The 26,484-nt window shown below is 41.5% G+C and overlaps 1 protein-coding gene and 1 long non-coding RNA gene across 11 annotated transcripts in view; one reads left to right on the top strand and one right to left on the bottom strand.

Annotated features, from left to right (window-relative positions):
* The window catches only part of tanc2b (tetratricopeptide repeat, ankyrin repeat and coiled-coil containing 2b), a 155,978-nt gene that overhangs the window by 52,188 nt on the left and 77,306 nt on the right, over positions 1-26,484 (top strand). For 2 of the 10 annotated variants that reach the window (XM_036142104.1, XM_036142103.1), the window contains exon 1: positions 11,292-11,655. The exons of the other annotated variants lie outside the window; for them this stretch is intronic. In XM_036142104.1, the coding sequence (XP_035997997.1) occupies positions 11,550-11,655 (106 nt within the window). In that variant the 5' untranslated portion in view covers positions 11,292-11,549. Of the gene's footprint in view, positions 1-11,291; positions 11,656-26,484 lie in introns of those variants that run through there. 10 annotated transcript variants of the gene reach the window in all.
* On the bottom strand, positions 10,706-11,609 carry LOC110369086. Its single transcript, XR_002428688.2, has 3 exons — positions 11,513-11,609; positions 11,057-11,385; positions 10,706-10,965 (listed from the first exon to the last, which is right to left on the bottom strand). It is a non-coding gene; the product is annotated as an uncharacterized LOC110369086 (long non-coding RNA).

Here is a 26,484-nt window from a genome sequence, read left to right as displayed (position 1 = left end):
CCACCTGGCCCCTCCTTTCCTTTCTCATATGTCGCCTCCAATGCGCAGATTTGTAAAGGATAAAAACACAGCAAAACAGCATCACCATAGGAGGAACATTTCAAATAAAGAAGTAAGTAACTCCTAACTTTATGATGCTGTTGGCAAGAGACCATTTTGATCTGCTGAGGTGCTCTTCGCCATGTTGCTCCAAAGCTACGCTACTCTGACGGTGGTATTTTAGGGCAGGGATGCAACTGGGTGGCAGCTGTTCACATGCACGTACACGCAGGCGCACATGCATGTATATGCACACATAGGCATACGCACTCGCAGCTGGCCCAGCTATGTAAACAAGAGACTGGAGAATAACATATAGAGATGCAGTATGACGTCATACCATACTCCATCTGCCATAGTGCGCCGCAATAAATAAATGCTGCTTGGAACCAGACGGTTGAGAATTAAGGAGTTTCAAACTATTTGATATATAATTCTACGTTTGTCCCATTACTTATTGCTTTTTGGTTTAAATAAGAATGTCACATAAAAAAAACACGTTGCATTGCAACATTAACTAAATCATGTTCGCTGTTCAGATCAAATATCAGTGGGTCTATAGAGCAGTTAAAAGTGAATCAGCTCTGGTTTCACCTCATCTGACCAAATGACAACGTCCCCCATGGCACCCGTCGTCCATCAAGTCCTCAAAGACCAGTCTGCTCTCAAGCGACATTGAGCACCAGATTGTGCACGGGCTCCACCACCTCGGCTGTCTCACCCTTTAATTAATTCAACTCAGCGCCGCTTCCGGCACAGCTTGACGGTTTCAGCCCGAGTGTAGTGCTGGCCGCGCATTTTGGAACACCTCCCATGGCAGAGATGGCAGAGGTGAGAGGAACAGGGATGGCAGGGGAATGCACCAGAGAGCGAACAGCAGCGGGACAGAAGGATGCTGCACTCCTGCAATCCTCCACACCACAGCTCGTCAGTGGCTTCTTCTCTTGGCCCTCCTGTGCAGCTCCTTATTGGCTGTGGGGGAGCAGAGCGGTGGACTGGTAAGGACTTATTATTCAACCTCTAGGCTCTGATTGAATAAAAATGCAATGACGGGACTGACCTTTTAGGAGAATCATTGAGTTTCTGATTCATTCCCCTCTGTTGACGTGACAACTCTCTAGAGGTGCTTCAGATGCTTGAAGGGTTGACTTGTGCAACTGACTCTTAAGGCTGCTATGAAACGCCTTGTTCATTTATATTTTACCATTTCTTCTAATATTGATCTGTCTCTCCAGTGACATTCATGGTATTTTTCAAGGAACAATAAAACAAAACAAAAGCAGGTACTTTGTATTAAGCTATTTGATAAAGTTCCTTTTAGGATTAGATATCAATATGAGAATTGTTTTTTTTTTTAACTATGGGGAAGGATACATATGTGACAGTTATTGTGATTGAAGTTTTTAATTATTACGAATTATATTTATTAGAATAAGTATACCTGCAATTGATTGGTGTAATCTTCCCCTTTTCTCTGTAGTATCCATTCTGCTCTGATAGTCAGTGCAGCACACAGCACAGACTAAAATAATATTAAAAAAAGGTACTGTTAGCTGAAATCTGGTCATGTCACATATTTTTGTTTATATCTGAGAGCTGCGAGACGGTCACAGATGACGGATTATTCACCAGTTGACGATGCACCCTCACCGCAACGTCCAGAGCGATCCCGAACATCAGCGTTTCAGCCTTGTGTTTATAATCAGTGACAACTGTTCTTGTGATTCAGCTTGAGGTTAACAGATTTTAAGAGTGGCCGCTGAGACTAAAAGTGAGACAACCTAGTGCGAAATAAGGCGCTTGGAGCACTTAACCAATCAGCACTTCATGCCCCACTCTGAATGATCAGGATAACATCGGTAGTAGTTTTTCCCTGCCATGGCTGTTTTGTGGGTCTTTGATCCCACTCCAATCTTCGTGTTTCTCTTGTTTCCTGCAGGGTTAATAAAGGGGATCAAGCAAAGAGCACTTTAAAGTCTCTAGTTCCTGGGGGAAATCACGCCGTTATAATACAGCTAAAATAAATGTTGTTTTTTTTAAACAAATACAACAAAACATACTTCTAAGATTATCACCTTTTCATGAGAACATGCTTATTATAGGGCTGCCGTTATTGTTGATTAAATGCATTTGATACTTCTTGCCAAAGGGCATTACAGTACCAATTAAAAGCAACATGTAGAGGAAGTCAACCAGTGTGTCATCTATTACATCCTAAATAGCTGAAGTATCTGCTACCATAACATAATCAATTCACTGTTTATCGTCTTTATCAAAAGGTTTCAGAAAGGCTCTAGTACAGAACCGACTGTAGCTTTGCTTTGATTTGGTCCATTAATAACGGATTAGCAGACATATGTGTTTTTTTTTAAAGAATTTCTGGACGGCACTGTGCCGACATTTGATTTAAAAAGAAAGTGTTTCAATTACTTTTGGGTCATTTAAATACAAAGCCTGTTTAGGCTTAGTTTCAGGTCGATATTCAAGTTCAGTGTAGACCAGGCTAAACATCTTCTAATTAAAAAAAAAAGACACCGCTATAAATCTTTGCTTCGGTCCACCTTTTAGTACCTGTTGTCACTGTTGCGCAATGAGAAATTATAATGTTCCCAACTCCTGGACCTTAGTGATAGCCGGCAGATATCTCTGCTTTGTTCTGGTGTCACTTTTTAAAGTTCTGCGTCATAACGTAGATTTCTTTCTTATTTTTTTTAGTAGTGTCCTGTCTGGCAATGTCTTAATGCCAATAAGAGCCCAACAGATTTTACTCTCACAAGTGGAGCAGTACTGCTTTCGCCATAGTTCGCCGCTTGATTTATACATGTAAGTAGTTTTATTATAATTTATGCAGGGAGTATTTGATGTTCTATGGACACTACAATGAGAAAGTAGAAGAGGAAAAGAAATGGTGCGTCCATGAAGGAAGTAAGTAGGGTGCCACCTGCAGTGGCCAGGCTTTTGGAGTTGTTGCCAAAGATCTGCTGATTGAATATATTAGCAACACTAAATTTCCTGCAGGTTTTGTACACAACAATATGTTGTGTTGATGCACGTTTCATAATACACAGACGCTTTGTGTTTTCTTTTTATGATCCAGTGTTGTTTAAGTCAAACGAGCGCCTAGTTCTCGCTGCCATATCTCGCCGCCTGATTGTTATGAGCTGTAATCACTGATTAGTTATTTGTTCTCAGTCAAGTGTCGGGCTCGCCAGAGATTATCGCCCCAGATGATTGATTGGCCCGGCTCCTCTCTCGAACATTTAAAGGGAATTACTTCAACATCTATCTGCAGATTACACTGCTCCTCTCTAATTAATGGTTGCAATCAATACAATTACAGTCTCCCCGCGGATCTTCGTGTAAAACGGCATCAAAACCACGCCAAAGCTATGATCTATTTTTTTCTCCCACTTTAATTTGCAGTTATGTCGGCTACATGCAGTAGATTTTAATTTGCTATATTTTAAATATTAAAGGGTGCTGCGTCTCTGAGTCATGGAGCGAAATTTACTGTGGTAAGAGCCTGGTATCCACTGATGTGGGCATCCAAATATTCGTCAGAAGGGTCAGGACTAACAGAGCACAGTGTACAGTACTGCTGAGTCAGATCTGATCACTATGTGGGTGGTCCTACAGAACAGTGAACTAGGGTAAATTATCTACTTCTGATGAATGCTGCATCTTTGAGTCAGTAGCTTTAATTGGGGCTATTTTTGATTTCCCAAGGGGGGGAGATGACTGGAGCGCTCGTTCTGAGACGTTTTTAAAGATGCATTTTCCTGTGAGCACATAAAAATCACGCATAAACAAGCCTGTTATTTCTTAGAGTTCTAGAGTTATTTTTAGAGAAAATGTACTGTACATCGAAAAGATCACATCAATACTGATCCTGCTCACTTCTCCACATTGGGTTACAAATTGGGTTCTGCTACTCAGTAAGACCTTTGGTGTTTTTATCATGAGACAGAGACATAATTCTTGAAGGTGTGAAATATAGACAAATAGCAATTAGCTTTTTCATTGTTTTGTCTATGCCAATAAGTCATTTAAATACGGGTGGGTGGGGGATGGGTGGGGGGATTAGTGGTTAGAGCAGAGTGCTTGCATCCTGGAAAGGCTGCAAGTTCCCCGGTTCCATTTCCACAGACTGCCATTCTGGGCTCCCTGAGTAAGACCCTTTGTCCCAGAATGCTCCTTGGGCGCTGCACAGTGACAGCCTAAGGAATGGGTTAAATGCAATTTTCATTTGAATGTATGTTACAATCACACTAAAGATGATTAGGATTATTATATTTGTGGTAGGTTTCCCCTACCATTTAAAAACATGCTGGTCAGGTCAGCCATTAGTGGCGGCGCGCTCAGTCGCGGCGGCTCAGGCTAACCCTCTATCTGGTCTACGAAATTTAGTTTTATGTACCTTGTATGTATAATTACAAATTAAAAAAGCATCTTATTTAAAGCAAAAATGCCTTCGAGTCACACCTTCTAAAACATGAAGGACGTCATAAATGAACAATAACAGATGACCAAGAACGGCACTGTCTGAAAATCTCTCACAGTGATCACAGAATGGGCCATTTTCTTTAAAACACGGGCCTTTTTAATTTAAATATATATAGAATGGATGTGTCACTGCTTACTGGCAACACAGACAAAAGGATGGAGGGAGCACTTGTGCCGCAATGTCTCATTTAAGGGAAAGCATAAACCCAAGTCTGAAGAAAGAGGACTCAACGCAGTTTATGCCACAGACGCTACTACAGATGTTACTACAGAAGATAGCTCGAGCAGGGAGGACAGCAGGGACTGCAGCTGTCGCTTGTGAGGATAAAGTTAATCAGGTGCTTTCTTTTGCAGCAGTTTTAACTCTTTCTCCGACCTCTGTCGGTGCAAGACATCTGTAAATCATTTCAATACAAAAGTTGCTCTCCAGATGTTCCACCAGCTAAAACTGTTGTTTGTCTGAGCCAAATGAGCAATGAGTGTTAAAACTGCAACGGCAGTCTGACTGTGTAATCATTCCACTGACTTCCCTTTCATCCGACATATGCGTAGCATTAAGTGATCAGAAAGGCCAAACCGCATGTTGTGGGAACTGCAAACAGACTCATAGGTTTCGGTTGGTGTGATTTTGGATATGCAGAACAGAACGTTCAGCTTAGAAGCTTGGAACGTCTAACCCAACCCTCACCCTCACCGAAATCAGACGGCAACATGTCTGTCGGTTTGTCGTGGGTTCTTTGGTACAAGTGATAAAATTGCATATCCACCATAAGGCGACATCTGTTCTGGTATTTTAGCTTTGATTTGTCTGTTAAAGTATAAAAATGTAATTTCAAACATTTGGAAATGTAGCTGTTTGTTTTCATGAGCTAATTTATTAATTTGAGCATTGAAATTGAAAATAAAAATTAGGAACCTGGATGCCTTTCTCTATGACTAAGGCTCAGGATTGCTCTCATTTTATACTTAGATTTTTACATGAATCTTTGGATTAAATCCTTATAATTACCCTTTTTTTTACCTTTGGAAATTCATTGAACTCAACTGCAGCTGGCTGGCTTTTACCTTTTATTCAAGAAAGCTATAGAATCTCTCTTATTCTACATGTGAGAACAAATAAAGAATAGATCCTGTTATTATGTTTCCCACTGCAGTTTAAATGTCAAATCTTGTGGATTTAGATTTTTTATACAACAGAATTGAAATCTCGATTCACAACATGTGGATGTATTATGTCCCTACCAGAGTTAAATTCTTAAAACTTCTCTTTGTGTTTGGATTTTCTTTATTTACTTCATGTTATGGTACCTTTTTAGATCTGTACGAATCTTAACAAGTAACTAATTGTTCTGTGTTGTTGCAGCAGGTGTAGCTGAACAAACATGCTATCACTATTTATAGAAATTGCAGCTAATTGATTTTTGTTTAGATCACTAATTATTCACGGGCATCTCCTAGCTTTGACTCTTCGGATGAACAGTGAAAGGTTTTAAACTACGAGAACTGAAGTCAGATTGTTTTTTCATTTTTTTTGGATTTGTCATCTCCTAGATGACTGAGAATCTTCAGCAGCATATTTCACCACCAGGCTCCATGTGTCCAGGAGTGTTCAGGAATGTGTCTGGAGTTCAGCCTCTTTCATGTCTGTGCAAATGATGGACAACAAGGGCGAAAGGGCCGAACCTCGGAGGAAACTGTTAAAAGTTAGCGATATCTTGAGGAGTAGTATAACTGTGCTTGTGATGTTGGAAAACAGGAAGTAAAACCTGATTAGTTTACCTAGCATGTCAGAAGTATGAAGCTAAATTAGGAGAGTTCCGCTCTTGCTCTTTTTTAACTGTTTCTTAAATACCCCTGCTTTCCATAATTTATTTTTCTTTCCGACAAAATGAATCAGAAAAACATAATTTTTCCCAACAATGAAACAGTTGGCACATACAGGTTAAAAAATAATTTGTACTGACATTTAAAATAATAGGATCTCTGAATGCTTAAAAAGCTTCAGATCGTCGTTCTGACAAAGCTTCCTTTTAATCCAAGCATTATGTAAATCAGTCCAGCAGTACAACATTTTCTGATCTATTCCCACTCAGTGCATTTCTGACAAACACTGGTATGTGGGACACCTTGGTCGCTCGTTCTCTTCATGCATCCCTGGCCAGTCCCACGTTTCAGGAGGCAGTCAGTATCCTCTACAACATTTTTGCTGACATTATATATTTTTTTTGACATCTCCATCTGCGCGCCTCCTTAGGCCAGCGTCACACCTGGAGAAAATCGCTCTTCAATTATTGACATTATTTCCCCTCTCGACGGTCCCTGCTGCCGCTGAATAATTTGCTCGACTGAAAGAAAATGTGACACTTTCAGCTCCATTGTCGCAGGTGAAAAATGAGGAGTGAAGGTTAAGAGTAAAGAGGCGTGATTGAAATGTAAGTGCCGATGCCCTGTGGGGGAGGTGTATGAAAGTGATGACAAAAATGCTTATGTTACAGGCGCTAGGCAGTGTGAACATTTAAAATATGAAATATCCTTAAACGCAAATATCACTTCTTTTTAGTTTCTTTGAAAGACTGAATGGACTCATTCAAATCAGATGATAACATGTCTGTCGGTTTGTCGTGGGCCAAGTGATAAAATTGCATATCCACAGTAGACGACACCTGTTTAGGTATTTTAGCTTGGATTTGTCTGTATAAAATGTATAAAAAGTATAAAAATGTAATTTCAAACATTTGGAAGTGTAGCCGTTTGTGTTCATGAGCCAATTTATTAATCTGAGCATTGAAATTAAGAAAAATTAGGAACCTGGATGCCTTTCTCTATGACAAAAGCTCAGGAATGTTCTAAATATACGCTTAGAGTATTCTTCTGTATTATAATCTTGGTCTCAGATCGATGGATTTATGGATTAAATCCTTATACTTAACCTTTTTTTTCTTTTTACCTTTGGCAATTTATTGAACTCAACTGCAGCTGGCTGGCTTTTACATTTTATTCAAGAAAGCTATAGAATCTCTCTTATTCTACATTTGAGAACAAATAAAGAATAGATCCTGTTATTATGTTTCCCACTGCAGCTTAAATGTCAAATCTTGTGGATTTTGATTCTGTATACAACAGAATTGAAATCCTGAGTCACAACATGTGGATGTATTATGTCCCTACCAGAGTTAAATTCTTAAAACTTCTCTTTCTGTTTGGATTTTCTGTATTTTACTTCATGTTATTGTACCTTTTTTTGGATTTGTATGAATCTTAACAAATCGCTTATTGTTCTGTGTTATTGCAGCAGGTCTAGTTGAACAAACATGCTATCATGATTTATAGAAATTGCAGCTAATTGATTTTTGTTTAGATCACTAATTATTTACAGGCACCTCCTAGGTTATGTTAAATTGTTCATCTCCAACACCCACACTTAATGATAGCTAATAGATGGGAAATTTTTTTTCCACTTTGGATCAGATTTCTTCATAACCTTTTTCTGTGATATAGGGCAAAGGAGTTAATTATTCTGTCTCTTAGTTTTGTTTTTTTGGCTGTTGTTTTGCTTGTTTTTGTCTATTCAAAAGATCTGTCTGGTTATTAGGCTAAACATAATCCTAATCAGACTTTAAAAAATATTAGTGCTGTGGGAGTTTAATTGGGGGGAGCTGGTGTGCGCTCTAACACCGTTGTGGCACCGACTCAGGCCAGTGTTGTAGTCAAGTCACTATGCCTCGAGTCCGAGTCCAGGTTCGAGTCACCAGTGTTCAAGTCCGAGTCAAGTCCAAGTCATTAAAAAAAAAATCCGAGTCAAGTCCGAGTCGAGTCACTATTGACGTGTGATGTATGACATGAATCAGTAACAGTCCATTGCACTAATAACTCTTTCGCTGTAGTTACCCTTGGTTTTACTTGGTAAAACTACTGCTTTTTCCAAGTCTAAGACGTCTCCTAACCATGGTTTTTAAACATTGTTGTTATGGAACGTGCAACAGCGACTCGAGGTACGCTGATAGGCCGCATATGAAGGATGTTAAAGCCGCAAGCGGCGTCGATCGGCCCTCGCAGCCAAGCGCACTCTGGCCTATTGGCCACCGCGGCGGTGCCGGCCGGCGGGCGGTGTTCGCGCACCGCGGCGGTGCCGGCCGGCGGGCGGTGTTCGCGCACCGCCGCGGTGCCGGCCGGCGGGCGGGGTCCGCCCGCCACCGCAGATGCTGTTACGCATTTTCCTCGCCCGTCCACCGGGCTATTCCCACAAACGCGTTCGGCAGCCCTCCCCCATGACTCACAACAAATCTGGTGTAGATCGGTCGTTGCAGCGAGGAGATACAGCCGTTGGATAATGATAATGCATTTGGCCACCGGACCGGACTAAATTGTTCGGCGGGCCGGAAAATTTATACCGATTCCTGGACGGTGACTACAAACAGAAAAAAAAAAAACGGCCAATGACGCTATGAACGCCGAGCAGGAGAAAAACATCGACTTACCTTTCTATCAACTTGGCCAGTTTCCCAGTCTTTCCGAGCCATCGACACTCAAGCCATGGTTTGAGCTGAATGTTGGTATGTTGTTCCACAGTTCTACCAGTAAAATGGGCGCCTGGACATCCTCTTGTGAAAGTTTAACGGCTGTAAACTCGGTCATATCGTTGTATCTGTTGCATGTGTAACGGCTGGTTGCTACGTGCGCTCTCACACTGTTTGCCCAACCTTAGCGGCAAGGGGCGTTGCTCATGAGATGGTGACGTCACGTGCGCGGTACGACATTTAGATATTAAAATCATACACCAAATAATATTCTAATGACATATTAAAATTATAGCCTAATGATATAAAAAAAAGTCGAGTCTTTTTCTCAATTTCCGAGTCAGAATGATCTGAATGTAGGAGTCCGAGTCCAAGTTCGAGTCATCAGTGCGCAAGTCCAAGTCAAGTCACGAGTCTCTAAATTTAGCTAATGACTCGGACTCGAGTTCGAGTCTCGGACTCGAGTACTACAACACTGACTCAGGCTGAAGATCAGGAAAGGTGTGTTCCCACTCAAGTTGTGTTTAGTAGTTTCACAAACGTTCAGTTTTCTCTGAAATTAGTTTTTTTGTGCTCGGTCGAGCACACAAGTAGATCCCAGGCTGAACTAATTTAGGTGAATAGGCTATGACAAGATTAGCATCAATAAGGCAAGCAGTTTTTAGAGGCGGCATTAACATAAGAAATTGCTTTATTGTCCCACAATAGGGTAATTCAGTGAAAACAAATGCATTAGCACCTGTTATGAAGTTTTTTGCAAGTTTGTGTTTGTTTTTTTAAATTAGCCTAGCACATAAATACATTTTTGTGTAATTAAATCAATAGGACAGTGCACATTGCTCAACATTACGGCGTATATACGGCAATGTAAATATGCTGGAATAAGCACAATAGCTAAATTGTATAGTTTTTCCCAAGGCGGATAATAAGTGCAAGGGTAAGCACATTTAAGTAAATAACCGAAAGATGATATAATTAGCATGAATGAGCCAGCAAGTGTTCAAACACAGCATTGGTCATTTTTTGCCCTTAGGACTTTTCCTGTAAAAGTTTAATTTTACTTCCTTGTTCTCCTTGGCTCATAAGTTCAAACATGTAGCCTAAACCTCATAAAATTAGCACCAGTTTGGCTCACAAAACGACCAGTTTTGACTCATTGATAATGTTGATGTTTCTCAGTTTGCTGCAAACAAAGCTCTGCGGACTTTATTTGGCAAAATGTCATGGCATTTTTTAATGCTTAAGATGAAGATGTGTGTGTGTGTTAATAAAATAGTTTGCATGCTCTTACGCTTATCTACAGTGCCGCCCCATGCTTCGGTTGTGTCATTTTCAATTAGTGGTGCATTGTAGAAGCTTGTCCTTTAACTGTGGCACCACTTTAAGGCTCGTTGGTAACATTTTCAGGGGTCTGGAGATGTCACTCTAGGGCAATAACTGTCGCTGAAGGAGATTAATAAAACCAGAATCGCAGCTTCACAACCTTACAGGTGTTCGCTTCAACAAATGCGAGGGCAGTGCTCAATAAAGTGGCCACCCCCCCCCAGAAGATTTGAACCTCTAAGTAGCCATAAAACATGGCTGCAGCTGTGCAAACAGAGTTCCAAGGGTGAAACAAGGACAGACGAGACGTTTGAGCCCAAGAGGAAAATAGAGTTGGCTTTAATGAAATCCGTTGTTCTTTTTTTTTTTTTTTTTCAGTTTCTGATCCAATGTGTTCCCAAAGCTCCGTTCCTGAACAACAAAACTGTGTCCCTTTAATAACGCCCTCCCCCTTTTTTTATGCCATTTTCTTCCCTGCCTCAGCACCCACCCTTCTCCCCCCCCCCCTCCTTTTTTGCTCTGTGGTTGCTATGAGAACAGCAGCACTGCACCATTCATCTGCTGGAGACCTGGGCTCCTGCTCCTGTGGGGAGAGAGAGAGAGAGCACACCTCTCACATCTATACATAACATAGTGAGCGCTAATGCAGTCGCCCAGGCAAACGAGGAGCTCACCTTTCTCTGAATGCGCAGGAAACTCCACTTGATGTTTTTTTCTTCTTCACCCCTGATCTGTTTGGCAGCGCTGAAGATTTTCGTCACCCGACAGCTTCGCCGCGCGGTCCTGTAACGGAGTTGTCACCTCCGTGCCGCCTTCTTTCCCCAGTGGCTCGGCGACTGCTGCACTCTTCTTTTCCTCCTCATCCTTTCCTCTCCTTTCTTCCCTCCTCCTCCTCCTCCTCCTCTCGCTCCTCCCGTCACTTCTAAAGCTTGTCCCGGCTCCGTATCAGTTACTGCGCCTGAGCGGAGCGGGCGGCATCGCCACTGAAACCTGTGGAGATTTCCTGAGAGAGAGAGAGAGAGAGAGGAGTCAAGTGAAGATAGAGGGAGAGCTTCCTCTGGCCCCTCTACTTATCCTCCGCCCTGCTTACCAGCAGCTGCTTCCCCCCCCTCCCCTCCCTCCCTCCTCACCTGATCTCTTCCAACATTTCTTCCCTCGCTGTTTTTGATGAACTGGTCATTGCTCGGGGAGGAAGGATTGCTCGCGCCGCTGGAAGGAGGGGACCTGGTGCCGTACTCGAGCCTTCAGGAATGCGAGGTCTGGTTTGAAAATGGTGAGGCCGGCCACACCCTCCTTTTGCTTGTCCCCCCCCCCCCCCCTCCCTTCCTGTCTCCCCTCCTGACTCCCCTCCCTCCCAACCTCTCTTTCACCTGCTGCTCCACCTTTGCTCAGCCGGAGTCTTGTCTGCTGTCTTAGCTCGCAGCTGGAGCATCTGTGCTGACCGCTGGTTCGAGTCACGTTTGTGCAGACATGGGGGCTAATGGGGGGGAGAGTGAGAAAAGTCATTTCTCTCCCTCGAAATTGATGCAAACTGTCAAACAGCTGAACTCTAATCACAGTGTGGGCTTGAGGGCCTGTGAATCAACCAGAGTGTGATAATGTAAGTGTTTTTTTTTTTTTGTGTGTGTGGCGAGCTGGTCTGTTTCATGCGTCAGCGTGGGTGAGCGTTCGATTGTCTTCTAGCGTGTGTATGTATATGTCTGTTGAAGTGTGTGTGTGTGCGTGTGCGTGTCTAAGCACAAGCTGTGGGCGGCTGATGGTGCCTGCTCTTACTGATGCGCGTCTCACTTTTCCTTCCAGAGTGCGGCGTCGTTTGTGGCATATGGTTGCATAAACGGGTTGGAGTTGGTGGGGAGTTGTTTTCCCCCTTGTCGCTCTGCAGTCGGCAGCAGCATGTCGTAGCACACCGGAGTCACCCAGTCATGCGCCGGGACACGGTTCCTCCTTCCAGCGCTTGCCGGCATCCCTGCCTCCGCTGCGAGGTCCCGGGGGGCTGTTAGCTCATCTGTGAAACAGAACAAAATGTCTCAATAACACTGTCTGGCAGAAAAAAAAAAACACCTCATCAGCAGCTGCTATCGCTGGTCTCAGGTGAATGCCTTTTGATGAGGCGCCTTCAGCCAGTTTTTTTTTCACACCACTTAGCATCACCACCTGGAGAGGGCTTTGATGAGCTTACTTTGTCAGCTGTCATTCAAAACGCAGAAGGCAACGATGCTAGGAATCTTGAAACGAGAGCCGCTGAATAGCCATGTTTATCGAGTCGGCGGTGGGTGAAGGTTTCCGTGATTTATAATTCCTCGTGGTGTGATTGGACCTGATGGAGCCAGCCAGGAAACAGACCGCATCCTCTCTTTTAGATGCAGGATCTTGTTTTTCTCGTGAACACGTTTGAATATCATTGATGGATATATACAGCATGGTGTCATTTTTTTGGATTCATCTACCAGTTTAAGAAGGCAAGCGACTAAAATATTTTATTTTTGAAACAGCAAGTATGCAGAAACCTTAAGGATGTGCTAGGTGAATATGTCAATTCTACAACAAAACCTTTAGCTGCCCTAAAATTACCAAAAATATATAATATGCTGCTGTTGAAAGATAATAGCTTGTAATAATTTACCCCCAAAATATTTGATTTCAAGGTGGAATGATTACACAGCTAGGAACTTCAATTAGCTTTCAAAACTATGCTTAGGGACAAAGACGAGACTAAGGTTGAGCAATGACCAGAGTTATGTATGTTTGGAACAGTCAAGATGAGACTTTGAAACCTAAGAACACGGTATACACTGCAAATACAGAACTAAAAATAAGTAAAATGTTCTTAAAATGAGTGTATTTGTCCTTGATTTGAGCAGGTAAATAAGATGATTTGCCAATGGAACAATATTTTTGCACTTAAAGAAGGAACAATTCATCTCCATCATCTTATTTCAAGTGCAGGATGTCTAATTATCTTATTTTAGGGGTCAAAATACTCCAATTCCATTGGCAGATAATCTTATATACCTGCTCAAATCAAGGATAAATACACTAACTTTAAGAACATTTTACTTGTTTCTAGACCCGTTTTAACAGGCAAGCATGGTAGTAGCAGCATCATACTGTGTAGCTGTCAGTACAACTAATGTATTGCACAAAGTAGATAGAATAGGGTATGCTCCTAATTCTTCAACTTAAGCTCAAATCAACAGCTTAGGTAGTCCAAACTTGGACACAACTGGATATATACACATCAGACCTGCTTTTGGGATGATTGAATAAAACATGCTAGCGTCCAGCCATACAGCTATGTCTAAAAGCCGAGTTTGCGTCAGTAAACGAGTCAATTGGAACCAACTTCACCAATTCTGCCGAGGGTAATCACAGTGATGTCTGTTGATGGCTACGAAAATAAAATGACCGTAAAGGAACTTCTCCCCGGACCTAAAGATGCTGCTTTAAATCTGAGTCTGAGGTTATATGGTCTTTCCCGTAATTACTTTCTTCTGTGCATTTTAAGTATCTCGCAGTCTGCGTCAGCATCCTTCAGGTCGCATTTATTGACAGGACAATTTGACAAGCTTTGAACCAAATTTATGTGCCCCACTTATGTGAGTTTAAAAAGCCATAGATCCTATAGAGCAAGCCAGGGTCATATTGATTCACATAACCGCTCAACATCTTAGCTCCTGTCAAACAAGCGTATCACAGACCTAAGAAATTTCATGACAGTGCAAAGGCGGACTGAAGGTTAATGTCCACGTCTCACTGTCTGAAGTCGGGATGATGTTACGCGGTGCTCGTGTGGCGTTCGGGTTCCTGCTTCTGGCCGGCTTTAACACTCGATTGCCGTGTTGATTACAAAAGTAGTCCCCATAGGTGGGTGGACACTGTGTCTCGCTTTGCCTGACAGCCTGGTCATATATCAGGCTGTTGACAGCACTGCTGTCCCTCCCAAATACATCACTTTGTTGCTGACTGTGAAAGGTAAGAAGAGGAATTTAATTAAGTTGCGTACGGGCCGTGTGCCGCCGTAGCCTTTCATTCACTCTCAGTTTATTAACGCAAATGAAAATCCGTTAAATTCTTCGCAGACAGATGGACAATACCTTTAGAGAGGCAGTCGGTGGCCCCTGTAGCACGGTGACGTCTCAGCTGCAGCCATGGGGAATATTCTGAGATGTTTACGTCCTCTCTGATAGTTAGTTAGCCAGTTTTGGCGAAAGACGAAGTGACTGATAAGATAATTAATCAACCCATGAACACGCATTGATGTAAATCATTCCATTTTAGCCCTGACCATTTTAGACTAGACCACCCTAGTCTCGAATCTTTATTCTTGTATTCGGCTCCAGCCATCTTCTCATCAGCTGAGACCATCTTCACTGCCTGCTTGCTGAAGAGAAGCTACCTCACAGCATGATGAGGCCACCACCATGTTTGACCCTGGGGGGGGTTGGTATTTCCAGATCTTCAGTGTTAGTTTTCCGACACAATTGTTTTGCAAGACCAAAAACACAAGTTTCGGTCTTATCTGACTGGTCCATTCTCTTCACGCCTCGTAGGAAACTTTGTTGTATGGACAAAACATCCTTGAAGTACAGATTTGTGAAGTGCAAAACAAATAGTTCATTTCTTTGGAGCAATGCGCACTTTGCCTTAAAGTCAATTATGATGGAAGGACATGTCATGGTAGATTTGCGGTATGCCTTATATATTACATTTCTAGACAATGGACTGAACAGTGCTCTGTGGGATGTCCAAATGTTGGGATTTGTTTTCTCCTTCTTCTAAACTCACATTGCTGTAAAATGATCCACAGCTTTTCCACCTAATTGGCTGCCAAGTTCCTTGGTCTTCATGATGGCGTTTATTTACGGGTGTTCTCTAACAAACCTCTGAGGCCTGAGAAGGACAGCTAGATTTATATTGAGATTAAACTGCTGCTTGGTGGACTCTGTTTGGGTAACTTCTGAAGGTTATTAGCTATTTCATTTGTTGTAGGGGTATCAGAGTAAGGAGCGCTAACTTTATGTAAACATATTTCAGAATCCCCCCTCATTGTCTATCATTGTTCTTCTGTTGAGTCTCATGTAAAAAAAAAAATAATAATAATTAATTGACAGTTGTGATTATAATGTGGAAAATGTTAAAATTCTTAATAATTTCTTTTATTAGCACAACCAACATTCATTCAGTTTTAGTAACTTCCTCAGACCCCAACTCTCCTTTTAAATTTGTATTAAAATAAACAACTTTTACTTGCGCCACCATCTAATATAAAATTGACACTTATTCAGTTTTTAATTTGAATGCTTGAAGTTTTTTTTATGTACTTTTAATAACTTCCCCTTAAGGCCTCTTGTCTTTGCCTATTTTTTGTTTTATGGATATTTAGTTTTACCTTCTGGGAACATGAAAAAGCTGTAGAGTGGAGAGGAGAAACCCGCAGTGTGCTATTATTAGCAATGATAAGAATTTGCTTACAAAACAGAGCAGTGGGTTACATACACCACCTCAGTGCTTTCAGCGAATCCCGCTGGTGGAGAGCTGAGAAAACGTTTCCCGGTGACACACAGGCTTGTAATGTTGTGATTCCATGCAAATCCAATCAATTACGGACCAGTTCGCTGAGATGGCGCCATGACACCGTCCTCGGCGATAACGTTCACCTCTTGTCTGCTGTTAATGTATTTGCTCGGTCATTTCAGGGTCCGCTTTGAGGAGTTTTGTTGGCATCACGGTCCGAGTAGTTGCGTAAGAGCTGCAAATAATTAGTTTTTATCTGACGTGAAATAATTTTCAGGGGGGCTTTGATGGCATTTTTTTTTTTATGTTGCCCAGATTATCAAAAGCATCTTAATAAGAACAGCTGGAAATCAAAAGCCAGTATCAGCACAGAGTCTCTCTGTCTGCTGATTTGTTTTTTTTTTTGTTTTTAGGAAGTTCTTAATTAAATAACATCAGGCTGAACAAAACATCCTGCCCATGCTAATTTTCTCAATGACAAAGGGCGGGGTTCTCCAGCGAGGAACACGCTGGGAAGTTATAAATATCCCCTGAAGGGGGGTGAACTCCAGCTGAAACAAAGGTCACGGTAGCGCCGCTATTATTAGACCACCTTATCAAGTGGCGTCCTCGCCAATTATGATGCTCTCGCTCTCCGAAAGCGATTTCACGTGTCGTTTTACAGCTCGCAGCCACATGCGGGAGCTTCTCTTTCCTCGTCGAGGGCTTCGTGATGGGAATGTTTCAAGTTCACGGTCACTCCTGGGTGTCAGGCCTTCCACGCTGACGGAGCGACTCCGTAGGAAAAGAAAGTTAACGTAGTCGGGAGTGCTCGGCGTTAACAATAGCCACTGCGCTTTTACAGCTGAGTCACGAGGCCGTGCTGCATCGATGATGAAGTATTCGTAAAGGAGAGTCGACAGCTGCTTAGAAAGCCCGCAGTAGGGACATTACTGGAACGTGGGCAAAACTGAACCCAAGGAGAAATCAGCACAAACGAAGAGATATGGGGGTTTTTAATTAGAACTTTAGCTGTGGTAAAATCTTTGATTAGGAAACGCCGCTAACCTAAAGATTTATGTTTCAGCATCATAAAAGGCCGAGGTTGTTAAAGGTTATGTTAATGCTCTTAAAAAGCATCTTAAACCTTTACTGTCGGTTGTGGATTGAGATAAAAAAAAAACTTCACCTGGGAACCTGCTTTACAACCAGGAACTGATTTGGTTTTTCATCATTTGCTTAAACTGACCCTATGAGGGATTAAGCGGGTCAGAAAATGGATGGATGGATGGATGAAATACAGTATCTTGCAAAAGTATTTACACCCCTTAGTCTTTCACACATTTTGTCACCACAGATTTGGACAGATTTTTGGGATTGTAAATGATATATAAAACTAAAAACTGCTATTTAATTGTGAAGCAGCAGAAAGTGATGCATGGTTTTCACCATCATTTTTATTTTGCAATGAAAAAACCTGAGTAGTGCGGTGTGCATTTGGATTCAGGCTGCCTGAGGCACAGTTACAGCTGCAAGTCTTTGGGGGTATTGCTCAAAGTGTTGCGTCATATTCTTTTTTGTCTTAAGGTTTTTGACTTAGGCTAGATCGCTCCAACATAGGAAAGGCAAATGGACTGAATTTATGTCACATTTTCTAGTCATAGTTGTCACTCAAAATGCTTTATACCATAGCCCCATTCGCCCAGTTACACTCACTAATGCGCACACTTTCATACACTGATACACAGATCGGTAGGAAACTTAGGGTTAAGGGGACTTTTTATAGGGGGGAGCTTAAATTGCACCCACAAACTTCTGATCGCTAGACGACTATAATCCCCCCAGTAGCCTATTGATACGCTTTTGACACACTTTGATCTAAACACAGTCGCTCTTGCTGTATCTTTAAGATCGTTGTCCCGTTAGAAGGTGAACCTCTGCCCCGGTCTAAAATCCTTTGTAGCCTTTAGCCGCTTTTCTTCCTTGTATTTCGTCCCATTCACCAATCATTAGCTCTGAAATTTAAATTTTTCATCACCCAACCGCTGATTCATTCTTCCTTGTGACTGACTTGTCTGTCTTTCAACAATGACTGTCTTCTTGCCTCTCTACCGTTAATTGAGGAATGCGTGACCAACAGTTGCCCCGTCAACTGATTCTCCCACCTGAGTTTCCGATTTCTGCAGCTCCTCCAGAGTTGCCATGGACCTCTTGGCTGCTGCGCTTATTAATACTCTCTATCTTCAGTCTCAGTATAGCTGCACGGCCATCTTTCCATTTTTTAGATGATTAACAGAGCTCGGTAAGATGTTCAGAGTTTGGGATGTTGTTTTATTACCAAACCAATGTTTTTTTAGGTGTAGCAGAGTAAAAGGGGCTGAAGTGCTGAAAAAAACACTCCTCACTTTCCTTCCACTTCCCAGTAACACATTATGCTGGTCTATCAGCTCAACCCCCGTTCCCCTCCCCCCAACAAATATAGTGAAGATTGTGTATGTGCCCTGACAAACCCTGATGAGAGATCATCTGTCTGTCATCATCTGCTCGAAGCAAATACAAATTCTCATCAGTTTTCTTGCCACAAAGCTGTTTCCAAATAAATGCTTTATGTAAATAAAGTGCTTAGGATTCCAAACAGCTTCATGGATCAGACATACCTTCAGCATTCATTTCTTTTCTGCCATGGCTCTAATCCAGGCCCAGTTAAGACCATGTGAAACAGTAAATGAGCAGCTTTTTGTGTTCGGGAGAGCTCTGCTAATAAGCGTTCTTCGAAATCCAACCGCTTTCCGTAGCCCTCTTAAAATTCTGGCTGCGCCTCACCTTGCTCCGCTAATCCTACCAAGGCTGTAATAATGGATCCGCATGTGCACGTGTGCAGACAGCCTCGCGCTCAGACACACACACACACACACACACACACACACACATGCATGAAAGAAGAGGGGTATGCAACCTGTCTAATGGACGTGCACTCTGTACTCGCCGTCAGCAGCTTGTGCGTGCCACAGCAACATCTGGTCTGCATTGTTTAGTTTGACAAGTCAACACGGGTTGCACACAAAATCATATGTGGTCTCTGAGTCGGATTACTGAGGAGCACCCTGGGATCAAGTCTCTAGGTCAGGCGTAAGGACTGGCCAAATGATCAACTCTCAAGTACTCAATCCCTCCTCCTGTTGTGATTATGGGCTCTCACGCTTCTGTTTTAAATAGATGAGGTATAAAATTAAATGTAAAATCTGAACTAAAATAAAAATGTGTCATTATATGAGCTGACCTCTGACGTTAATTAAAGATCAGTTGGTTCCTTTCACTTTTATTATTCTAAGATTAGTAAAAGATATGAACTTGTAGCAGCTCTTACCCTGTTGTGGGATTTTTTTTTTTTTTTTAAGTGATTGTCCGCTGACAAAGTAGCTTAAAATTGTGTCAGAAATGTTTCCCATACTCTTTGCACTGTATAAGCGTGACACCCTTCTGAAATGTGGGCTGTGCCATCCCCTGCAATATTCTCAAGATTCTCTTTAGGTGCTAGTATTAGCACACTCATTTACCTCAAGTTGTTAGGTTTTGGAAGTTGAAATAACTATTATTATATTAAAGGAAGAATAAAAAAAAAACAACTTATTGCTCAGAAGAAAAGCATGTACATCCTAGATTACATCATGGTTACAGAATTTTATCTTTGGCTATGAGAATTATATATTCTTTACCTATTCACTCCAATTTTAAAAATACAAATGCACCATGAATCTTTTAAAATTTCTTGTTTTGGTACATCCTAAATATACAATATTTGTTCAAATGTATTAAAACGTACTATTTTTGTGAGCAGAAAGTTAAACTTTCTAGTTATAACAATAGATCATAAACTAAGCTTGAAAGCACGTATTAGTCATATAACATAACCAAAGTATCCAAAAGCCATGCGATAATCAATAGAGTTAAACATAACCTTGACCACAATGCTCTACACACGCTGTATTGCTCCGTAATTCATCCACATCTAATCTACTGTTCAGAAGTATGGGGCAACAATTATAAAAATTCACTATAGTCACTGTTTTTACTGCAAAATGGGCAATATGGATTATCCACAAGGCGGGGTAAGGTATTTTGATCATACAACTTCTCTCTTTCTTAAATCAAAATTACTAAAAATGCACGATCTAGTTAAATTTTACAATGTACAGCTCATGTTTAAAGCTTTTTATTACCCGTTACCAGCAAATACTCAAAATCTTTTTTTCTCATTGAGATCAATCGTGTAGTTTGAGACGCTTTGGGAACTTTATGTAGTTCCAAAGGTAAGGACCACCAGGAGATGTTTTTTCAGTCTCCGTTTGTGGTGTTTAAACAGTGGAACAGTTTGGGAGCAGAACTAAAGCAATATCAATTTATTTGCCACTTCAAATCCCTCTATAAACAGTATATCTTGTCACAATATACGTAGAAATATTTAGGTTCATTAGCGTTTGTGTTGCATGAGTGTTCAGATTGTTGCTATCCCGGTGGTATTTTCCCTACCATTGGTGGTATATAAGATTCACTGTTGTGTGGTATTCCTTTTTTACCATTGTTTGTATTTCTAAATCATTGTTACTTGTGTATAAGTATGTGCAAATATGTATGTGTGGTTTTACACATGTGCATATAATGATAACAGTAGATGGAGTTTTTTTTTTAGTGGAGGAGTAAGGAAGCAGCTTTTTGTTGACTTGTGACTGTATTATTTTTGGGGTGAGAGTCAATAAGTTTTACTTCTACCCTCTCCTTTCCGGGCATCTGCATACGTTTTGTTGTGTGGACAGATTTGTGTTAGTTGTTTTTTTCCCCTCTACTTAATTGTGCAGCAACATATTACTGTAATATCTTTGGTTGTTTTGTTCTTGGTGCATGACACGCTCAAAATAAACTAAACTAAAACTAAAGGGTGTAACCGAAACTGAAGAGCGTCGATAAATTTTAGTCCTAAGTAGTTTTTCACTGGTGTGTTGTGAATTTCCTCCTTACACAATCCAACCATGAATAGCAGCTTTGCTTACGTCTCATGATGTGTTTTTCTGGTCTTTTATTGTTGTCGTCTGTAAAGTATGCGGGTACTTTCCGGAAAACCTCCGTGCAGCCTTGCAACTCTGAAAGACGATACTTTCTGACTGGCCGTAGGAGACGCAACCTGCGACCCGACTATGCGGGCCTGTGTCAAATTCTCACAGCATAATGACCTTGAGGAAAAACACCACAGTCTCACACAAAAACGTCTGTCAGAACTGCATAGCTTGCTGTAATCGGAAAGTAACATTTGCTCCTGCTTACTACGGATGATAAATAGTCAGCAGGTTGATTGTTACCCTTGTTAATGTTACCAATGTTACCTATAAAGTGTATCAGTAATTTTTATATAGACTACAGGAAAAGTTTACAATAAATGCATGCTAAATGTAGTAGTTTTCAGATAAATTTCCTTCTGTTGAATATTATAACATTTTGCTGTTTTGGTTCATTAAACAGCATCACAAGCTGCTGGTTAATTAATAGGGTAGCCAGATGGCAGCATTAGCTTAAGAGTGATTGATGACACTCCTTTAGCTTCCACACACTAGCAGTTTTTCCACATCTGAAAACATTTCTAATCAACCAAATGTGTCTTGCCTTGAAAGTGAGGGAATGTTTCGGAAACCGTTGTTTAAGCCCACTGGGCAGCAGTGCACAGCAACAGGTTAAGGAAGCCATTGTCCTACTCCGAGGTTCAGTCAGGGTAAACTTGGGTGACTACCACACTTTATCTGGTATCTCATTAACAGGACGTTAAACTGTTCGAACAGTACAAAGGGACATTTTGGGTTTTTATTGAAACCATAACTTTTTATAACTTTGATATACTCTGATACTGGGAAGTAGCTCTGGCCTGCTGAATGATTGATTGGTCGTTTAGGTTGACAAGAAATGCAGTAGAGTTCGAAGTGCCATCGAGCCACAATTTACCTTGAGTTAATTTTGCATTTTGTGTCAAATTACCACAGAATGTCACGTTTAGGTGTTAAATATTGTACAATTCTATATTTCAAGAGAAACTGGCCAATGGAACTACACAACAAATTTAATTGCCGCTGTCATCACACTATCAATGTGGGCAATATCGTACTCCCAAAAAACTCTATGGATGCAAGATTTGATTGGATTATTTTTGCAATGCAAATGATGTGTGCCAACAATGTGTTGTTGAATAGATTTCACAGCACACAGAGCCCAAAGTTTATGTATTTATAATTGCAGTGGAGGCTGAACGGTGTAATAAAGGAGAAAAGACAAAATATTCAAGAAAATGTGGTTTAATTGTGATCAAAATCGTCATTGTGGTGTTCAACTGTAATATCACAATTACATGTTTTCCAGATCTCATTCGGCCTTAATGGCAACCTTGAGTGGCCTAAACAGTGAATAAATGGACAATTCGAATCCCATGATGTCACCTTAACATTTTATCCTAATAACCAGGAAAGAATAACAACATAGTTGTGAAGGCGGGTGCAGGGATGGTCACAAAGCTTTGCAGACCCATCAATTGATAAAACTGAGTCTTCTTCCCAGTTTGGGGCTTTTCACACATGTCAAAGCTTTACGGAGCGAGAAATGTGAAAATCTGATCCTGGAAAAGCATGACATTTTAAACAGGGAAAATGTGTACAAAATATTGTAAGCATTAGAAAAAGAGTGACCTTTTTCCACATGGATTGAACAGTGAAATGTTTTGGTCCACTTTTAATTGAACTTCCTGAATAACATTTTAAATGTAGTTCATTATGTTAAGTAACTTCGTCAGACCGCCCCTGTAAGACTCTGGGTTACATCAGACAATTTTCTCTGGCTTCGACATAAAGTAGCCGCACCTTGCCTGCGGCCGCGCGCGTCTTTAAAAGCCAAGCTGGCTGAGTTGAGGTGAAAACAGGAAGAGCTGCTCCTGCAAAGTGACTAGGATTCATCAAGACAGAGAGCTTCGTTGATTACATTTGAGCAAAGGCGTCGCAAGCTTTTAGTGTCAGCGAAGTCTGCCTCGCCATGCCTTACCACCTCCTTCTAGAGGTGGACATCCCCCCCCCCCCCCACACTCCACCCCCACCTCGTTTTTTTTTTTTTTTTTTTGTCCTGCACTCTGCTGTTGCCATAGAGACGGGAGCCGCGTGTTGGGTTTCTGCAGAGCTCTGCTTTGGTTTGCAGACAGCGAGCCGATGTATGTCCTCACCCACGTTATCGCTGTGTGTATGTGAATGCGTGCGCGTGTGTGTGTGTGTGTGTGTGGGTGCCGGCGTCTTTGTCTGAGCGGCCGTACGCAACGGAGACGGTGGCAGAAATGATAATTCCTCGCTGTATATGGACCCCTGCTTATTAGAATCCGTTCTGAGGCAGCGAGGAAATGTGCGTTGCATTCATCAGATCGCCATTCTTATTCAGGGCCTGTGATCCATTTGTTGAATATGACTGTTGTGCTCTTTTACTAGAAAAACACTGATTCTGCCTATATTCTCTGTCGATGACTTCATCGAAAGCTTCTATTCTCAGGAAGAAAGATTAACTTTGCCATTTTATACGCTAGCCTGCAGCTTTTTTAGTGTGACCGCCCCCCCCCCCCCAACACCGTTTCTTACCCTAATCTCACATGTGCGCTTGCATACATGTCACATGCATATTCATATTCACACCCTCGCATGCATAGCGCGTAACAAATATCCATTTCATGGCCACGTGGATCTGCACATGCAAGACAAGATATATTTATTCATAAGCTCATTAGAGGAGTGGATTTGCCTGCTGCCATCCATCACACTGTCACCCTTCCTCAACCTGGCACGAACTGACAACGGAGCGGCAGGAGAGGAGTCCATGGGATTTACTCCCCTGGAGCCAGTGATATAGGGAGGATTTACTCCAATAGACAGTCTCTTCCTTGCCACTTTGTGGAGGTGAGATCAGAGACCCTGCAAACAAAGGACATGGTAATCTCCTGCTCACAAAAGCTTCTTCAAAAGTGCATATTCCAGAGTGGCAAAGGGGTCTTTAAAGTGTCAGACCGTGTTTGGCAACTGCATTGGTTTGTCATTAGTTCTTCCTTGTCAATAATTCTTTGAAAGATTGGTCACATGAAAGCACAGATTATCATAATCCGCTCACCACCATTCCGAATTTGGTGCAGGAGTTTAGAAACAGCTTCTTAAAATGATTTAAAAAGTAAAAATAGTAAAAATAATAATAATAACAAAAAAAGATGCATTGTCATTGCAGACTTCCAACTAGTATTGCTTTGTTTAATGATGTAACAGTTCAAATACAGTGCCCTGCAAAAAGCATTCATACATCTTAGTTGTGAAGTTGCGGAAAAATGATACATGGTTAAAAATGACGATAAGAATAAGACAAATAATCTGAAAAGTGTGGCGTGCACCATGTCAACCTCCTATAATCTGACATCAGACTCACCTTGTAAGTGAACGGATTCCATCAGTGTTTCATTTAATCCCAGCATACTCACAGCTGTTCTGCGAAGGCCTCAGAGGTTGGTTAGTGAAAGTCAGAGAGAAACAGCGTCGTGAAGACCAAGGAAGACAGCAGCTGGTCAGCGAAAAGGTGCAGAGTTGTGTTACAACACAAAATCCCAAGCTTTAAACATCACACAGAGCTATGTTCAATCCAGCATCTGTAAATGGAAAGAGTACGGCACAACAGCAACCAAATTAAGACACGGACGTCTACCTAATCTGTCCTGTCAGTAAAGGAGAACATTCTACTGATATTAGCCATGAGGCCCATTGTAACTGTGCAGGATCTGCGGAAATCCACAGCTCAGGTGGAAGAATCTGCTGACATGACAACTATGTCTTGTGTGCTGTGCAACTCTGGGCTATAAAGGAACAATAATTATGACACCTAGTGGTTATAATCCCAACAACACATACATAATGCCTTTCATGAACACCTGCAATTCACTCAGCGGTCCGTTGTTGCGCTGAATTTTTACTTCCACAGGAAAGGTCTACGATGTTGTATTGTGTTCTATTACTGGTCCACTTCTCTTACTGGCTTCCATGTTTCGCGCTTTTACAAAGATAAAATACCAAATGCTACGCTTTGTTTTGGGAACCCTGGGAACTTTCATATGATTGGCTGAGGAACCAGGAAGTAAACACAGGCTACTGGCTACACTCTTAACTGAAGTAGTTCTGGACCGTACCTCTAAGTTTGAAAGGAGAAAAATTAGACTAAGACGTTGTTGATGGAGAGGACTGATTTCTTTTAGAGGGAATGTTGCTTCCATCGTGGGTGACAAATGAGAAAGATTTAGGTTGATTTTACAGTAAATATCTTACTTAATGCTCCTTTAAAGAAAAGCAGTAAACCGAAAGACATTGTCAAAAGAAAGCCGCGAAATGCCAAGTTTGTAGTTTATGGAAGTATTTGACATCCCTGTAAAATGGAATCTGTGGTAGAAAAAATTAAACTGCACATCACACTTAATACTTCAACCACACTGTGAAACAGGGTGTTGGCAGCATCATTCTGTCAGTTTGTTTAACTTTCGGAGGATACAAGGAAACTGGTCAGATTTGAGGGGACAATGGGTGGAGCCTAATTCAGGGCACACCTGGAAGAAAGTCGCAATTGTAATTTGCAAGTTCATAGAAGTAGCTAAAAACTTGAGACTGGAGCAAAAGTTTATCTTCCAGCAGAACGGCCACCCTAAACATACTGCTTGAGCTACAATACAAAGGTTTAGCTCAAAGCATATCCACGTCTTAAAATGACCCAGAGCTGGTAGAAACATGCCCCAAAAGACATGCAGCAATGTGTGCAGTATCAGTAAGATTGAATACAAATGCACGGTATTTTTTGTAAAAAAAAAAAAAAAAAAAAAAAAAAAAAGTGCCCTTCTTTTCTTTTATAACATTATGCATTTTGTTATGTTGGTGTTTACTAAAATTGAAGTTTGTTGTTGTAATGCCACAGAATGGATAGAAGCTGAAGTTGTTAATACACTGTCTCAGGCACTGAATGTCTGAGAGGTGTGCTGTGCAGGTCTTAGGTTATAAGTTTATGCTAGTTTGGAAACACTCTCTGTTAACATATTGCTAATTGCAATTTCTGTACAATTATTCAATTCCCAGTGGTCCAAACTGAATAAAGAAGCTTTGCTGCAAATAAATGGACAAATGGACCCCACCATTTTGTGACCAGAGAGTGAAAACTTCAAAGCAAGAAGGATGTTTTGGAACAAATAGAAATAAAAGAACACTTCCGAGCCTTAAAACTGATTACGTTGCAAGCTGCTTGTTGAACAACAAAATAAAGTAATTACTTCCCTAATATCTCATACAGGTGTTAAAACTGACACCTGTACTTCTGATGCTGGCCAAAGCAAACCTGTTGGACAGGTAGAAAAAAGTCTAGCCTTTCGCAAGTGACGGCGACCGTGATGGCAGTCGATCTGGTAATGAAAAAAAAAAACTGGATCTACTTCTTCTTCCTCTGGCTGTCAGCTGAACTCTCTCTGTGGCATCTGTGCTGGCTCGCTTCCTGGATGTAGTCGATTAACAGACTTCTCTTCAGTCCATAC

The sequence above is a fragment of the Fundulus heteroclitus genome, chromosome 10 (genome assembly GCF_011125445.2).
Source record: "Fundulus heteroclitus isolate FHET01 chromosome 10, MU-UCD_Fhet_4.1, whole genome shotgun sequence".
NCBI classification, from domain to species: Eukaryota; Metazoa; Chordata; class Actinopteri; order Cyprinodontiformes; family Fundulidae; genus Fundulus; species Fundulus heteroclitus.
This window is presented reverse-complemented; position numbering and strand designations above follow the sequence as displayed.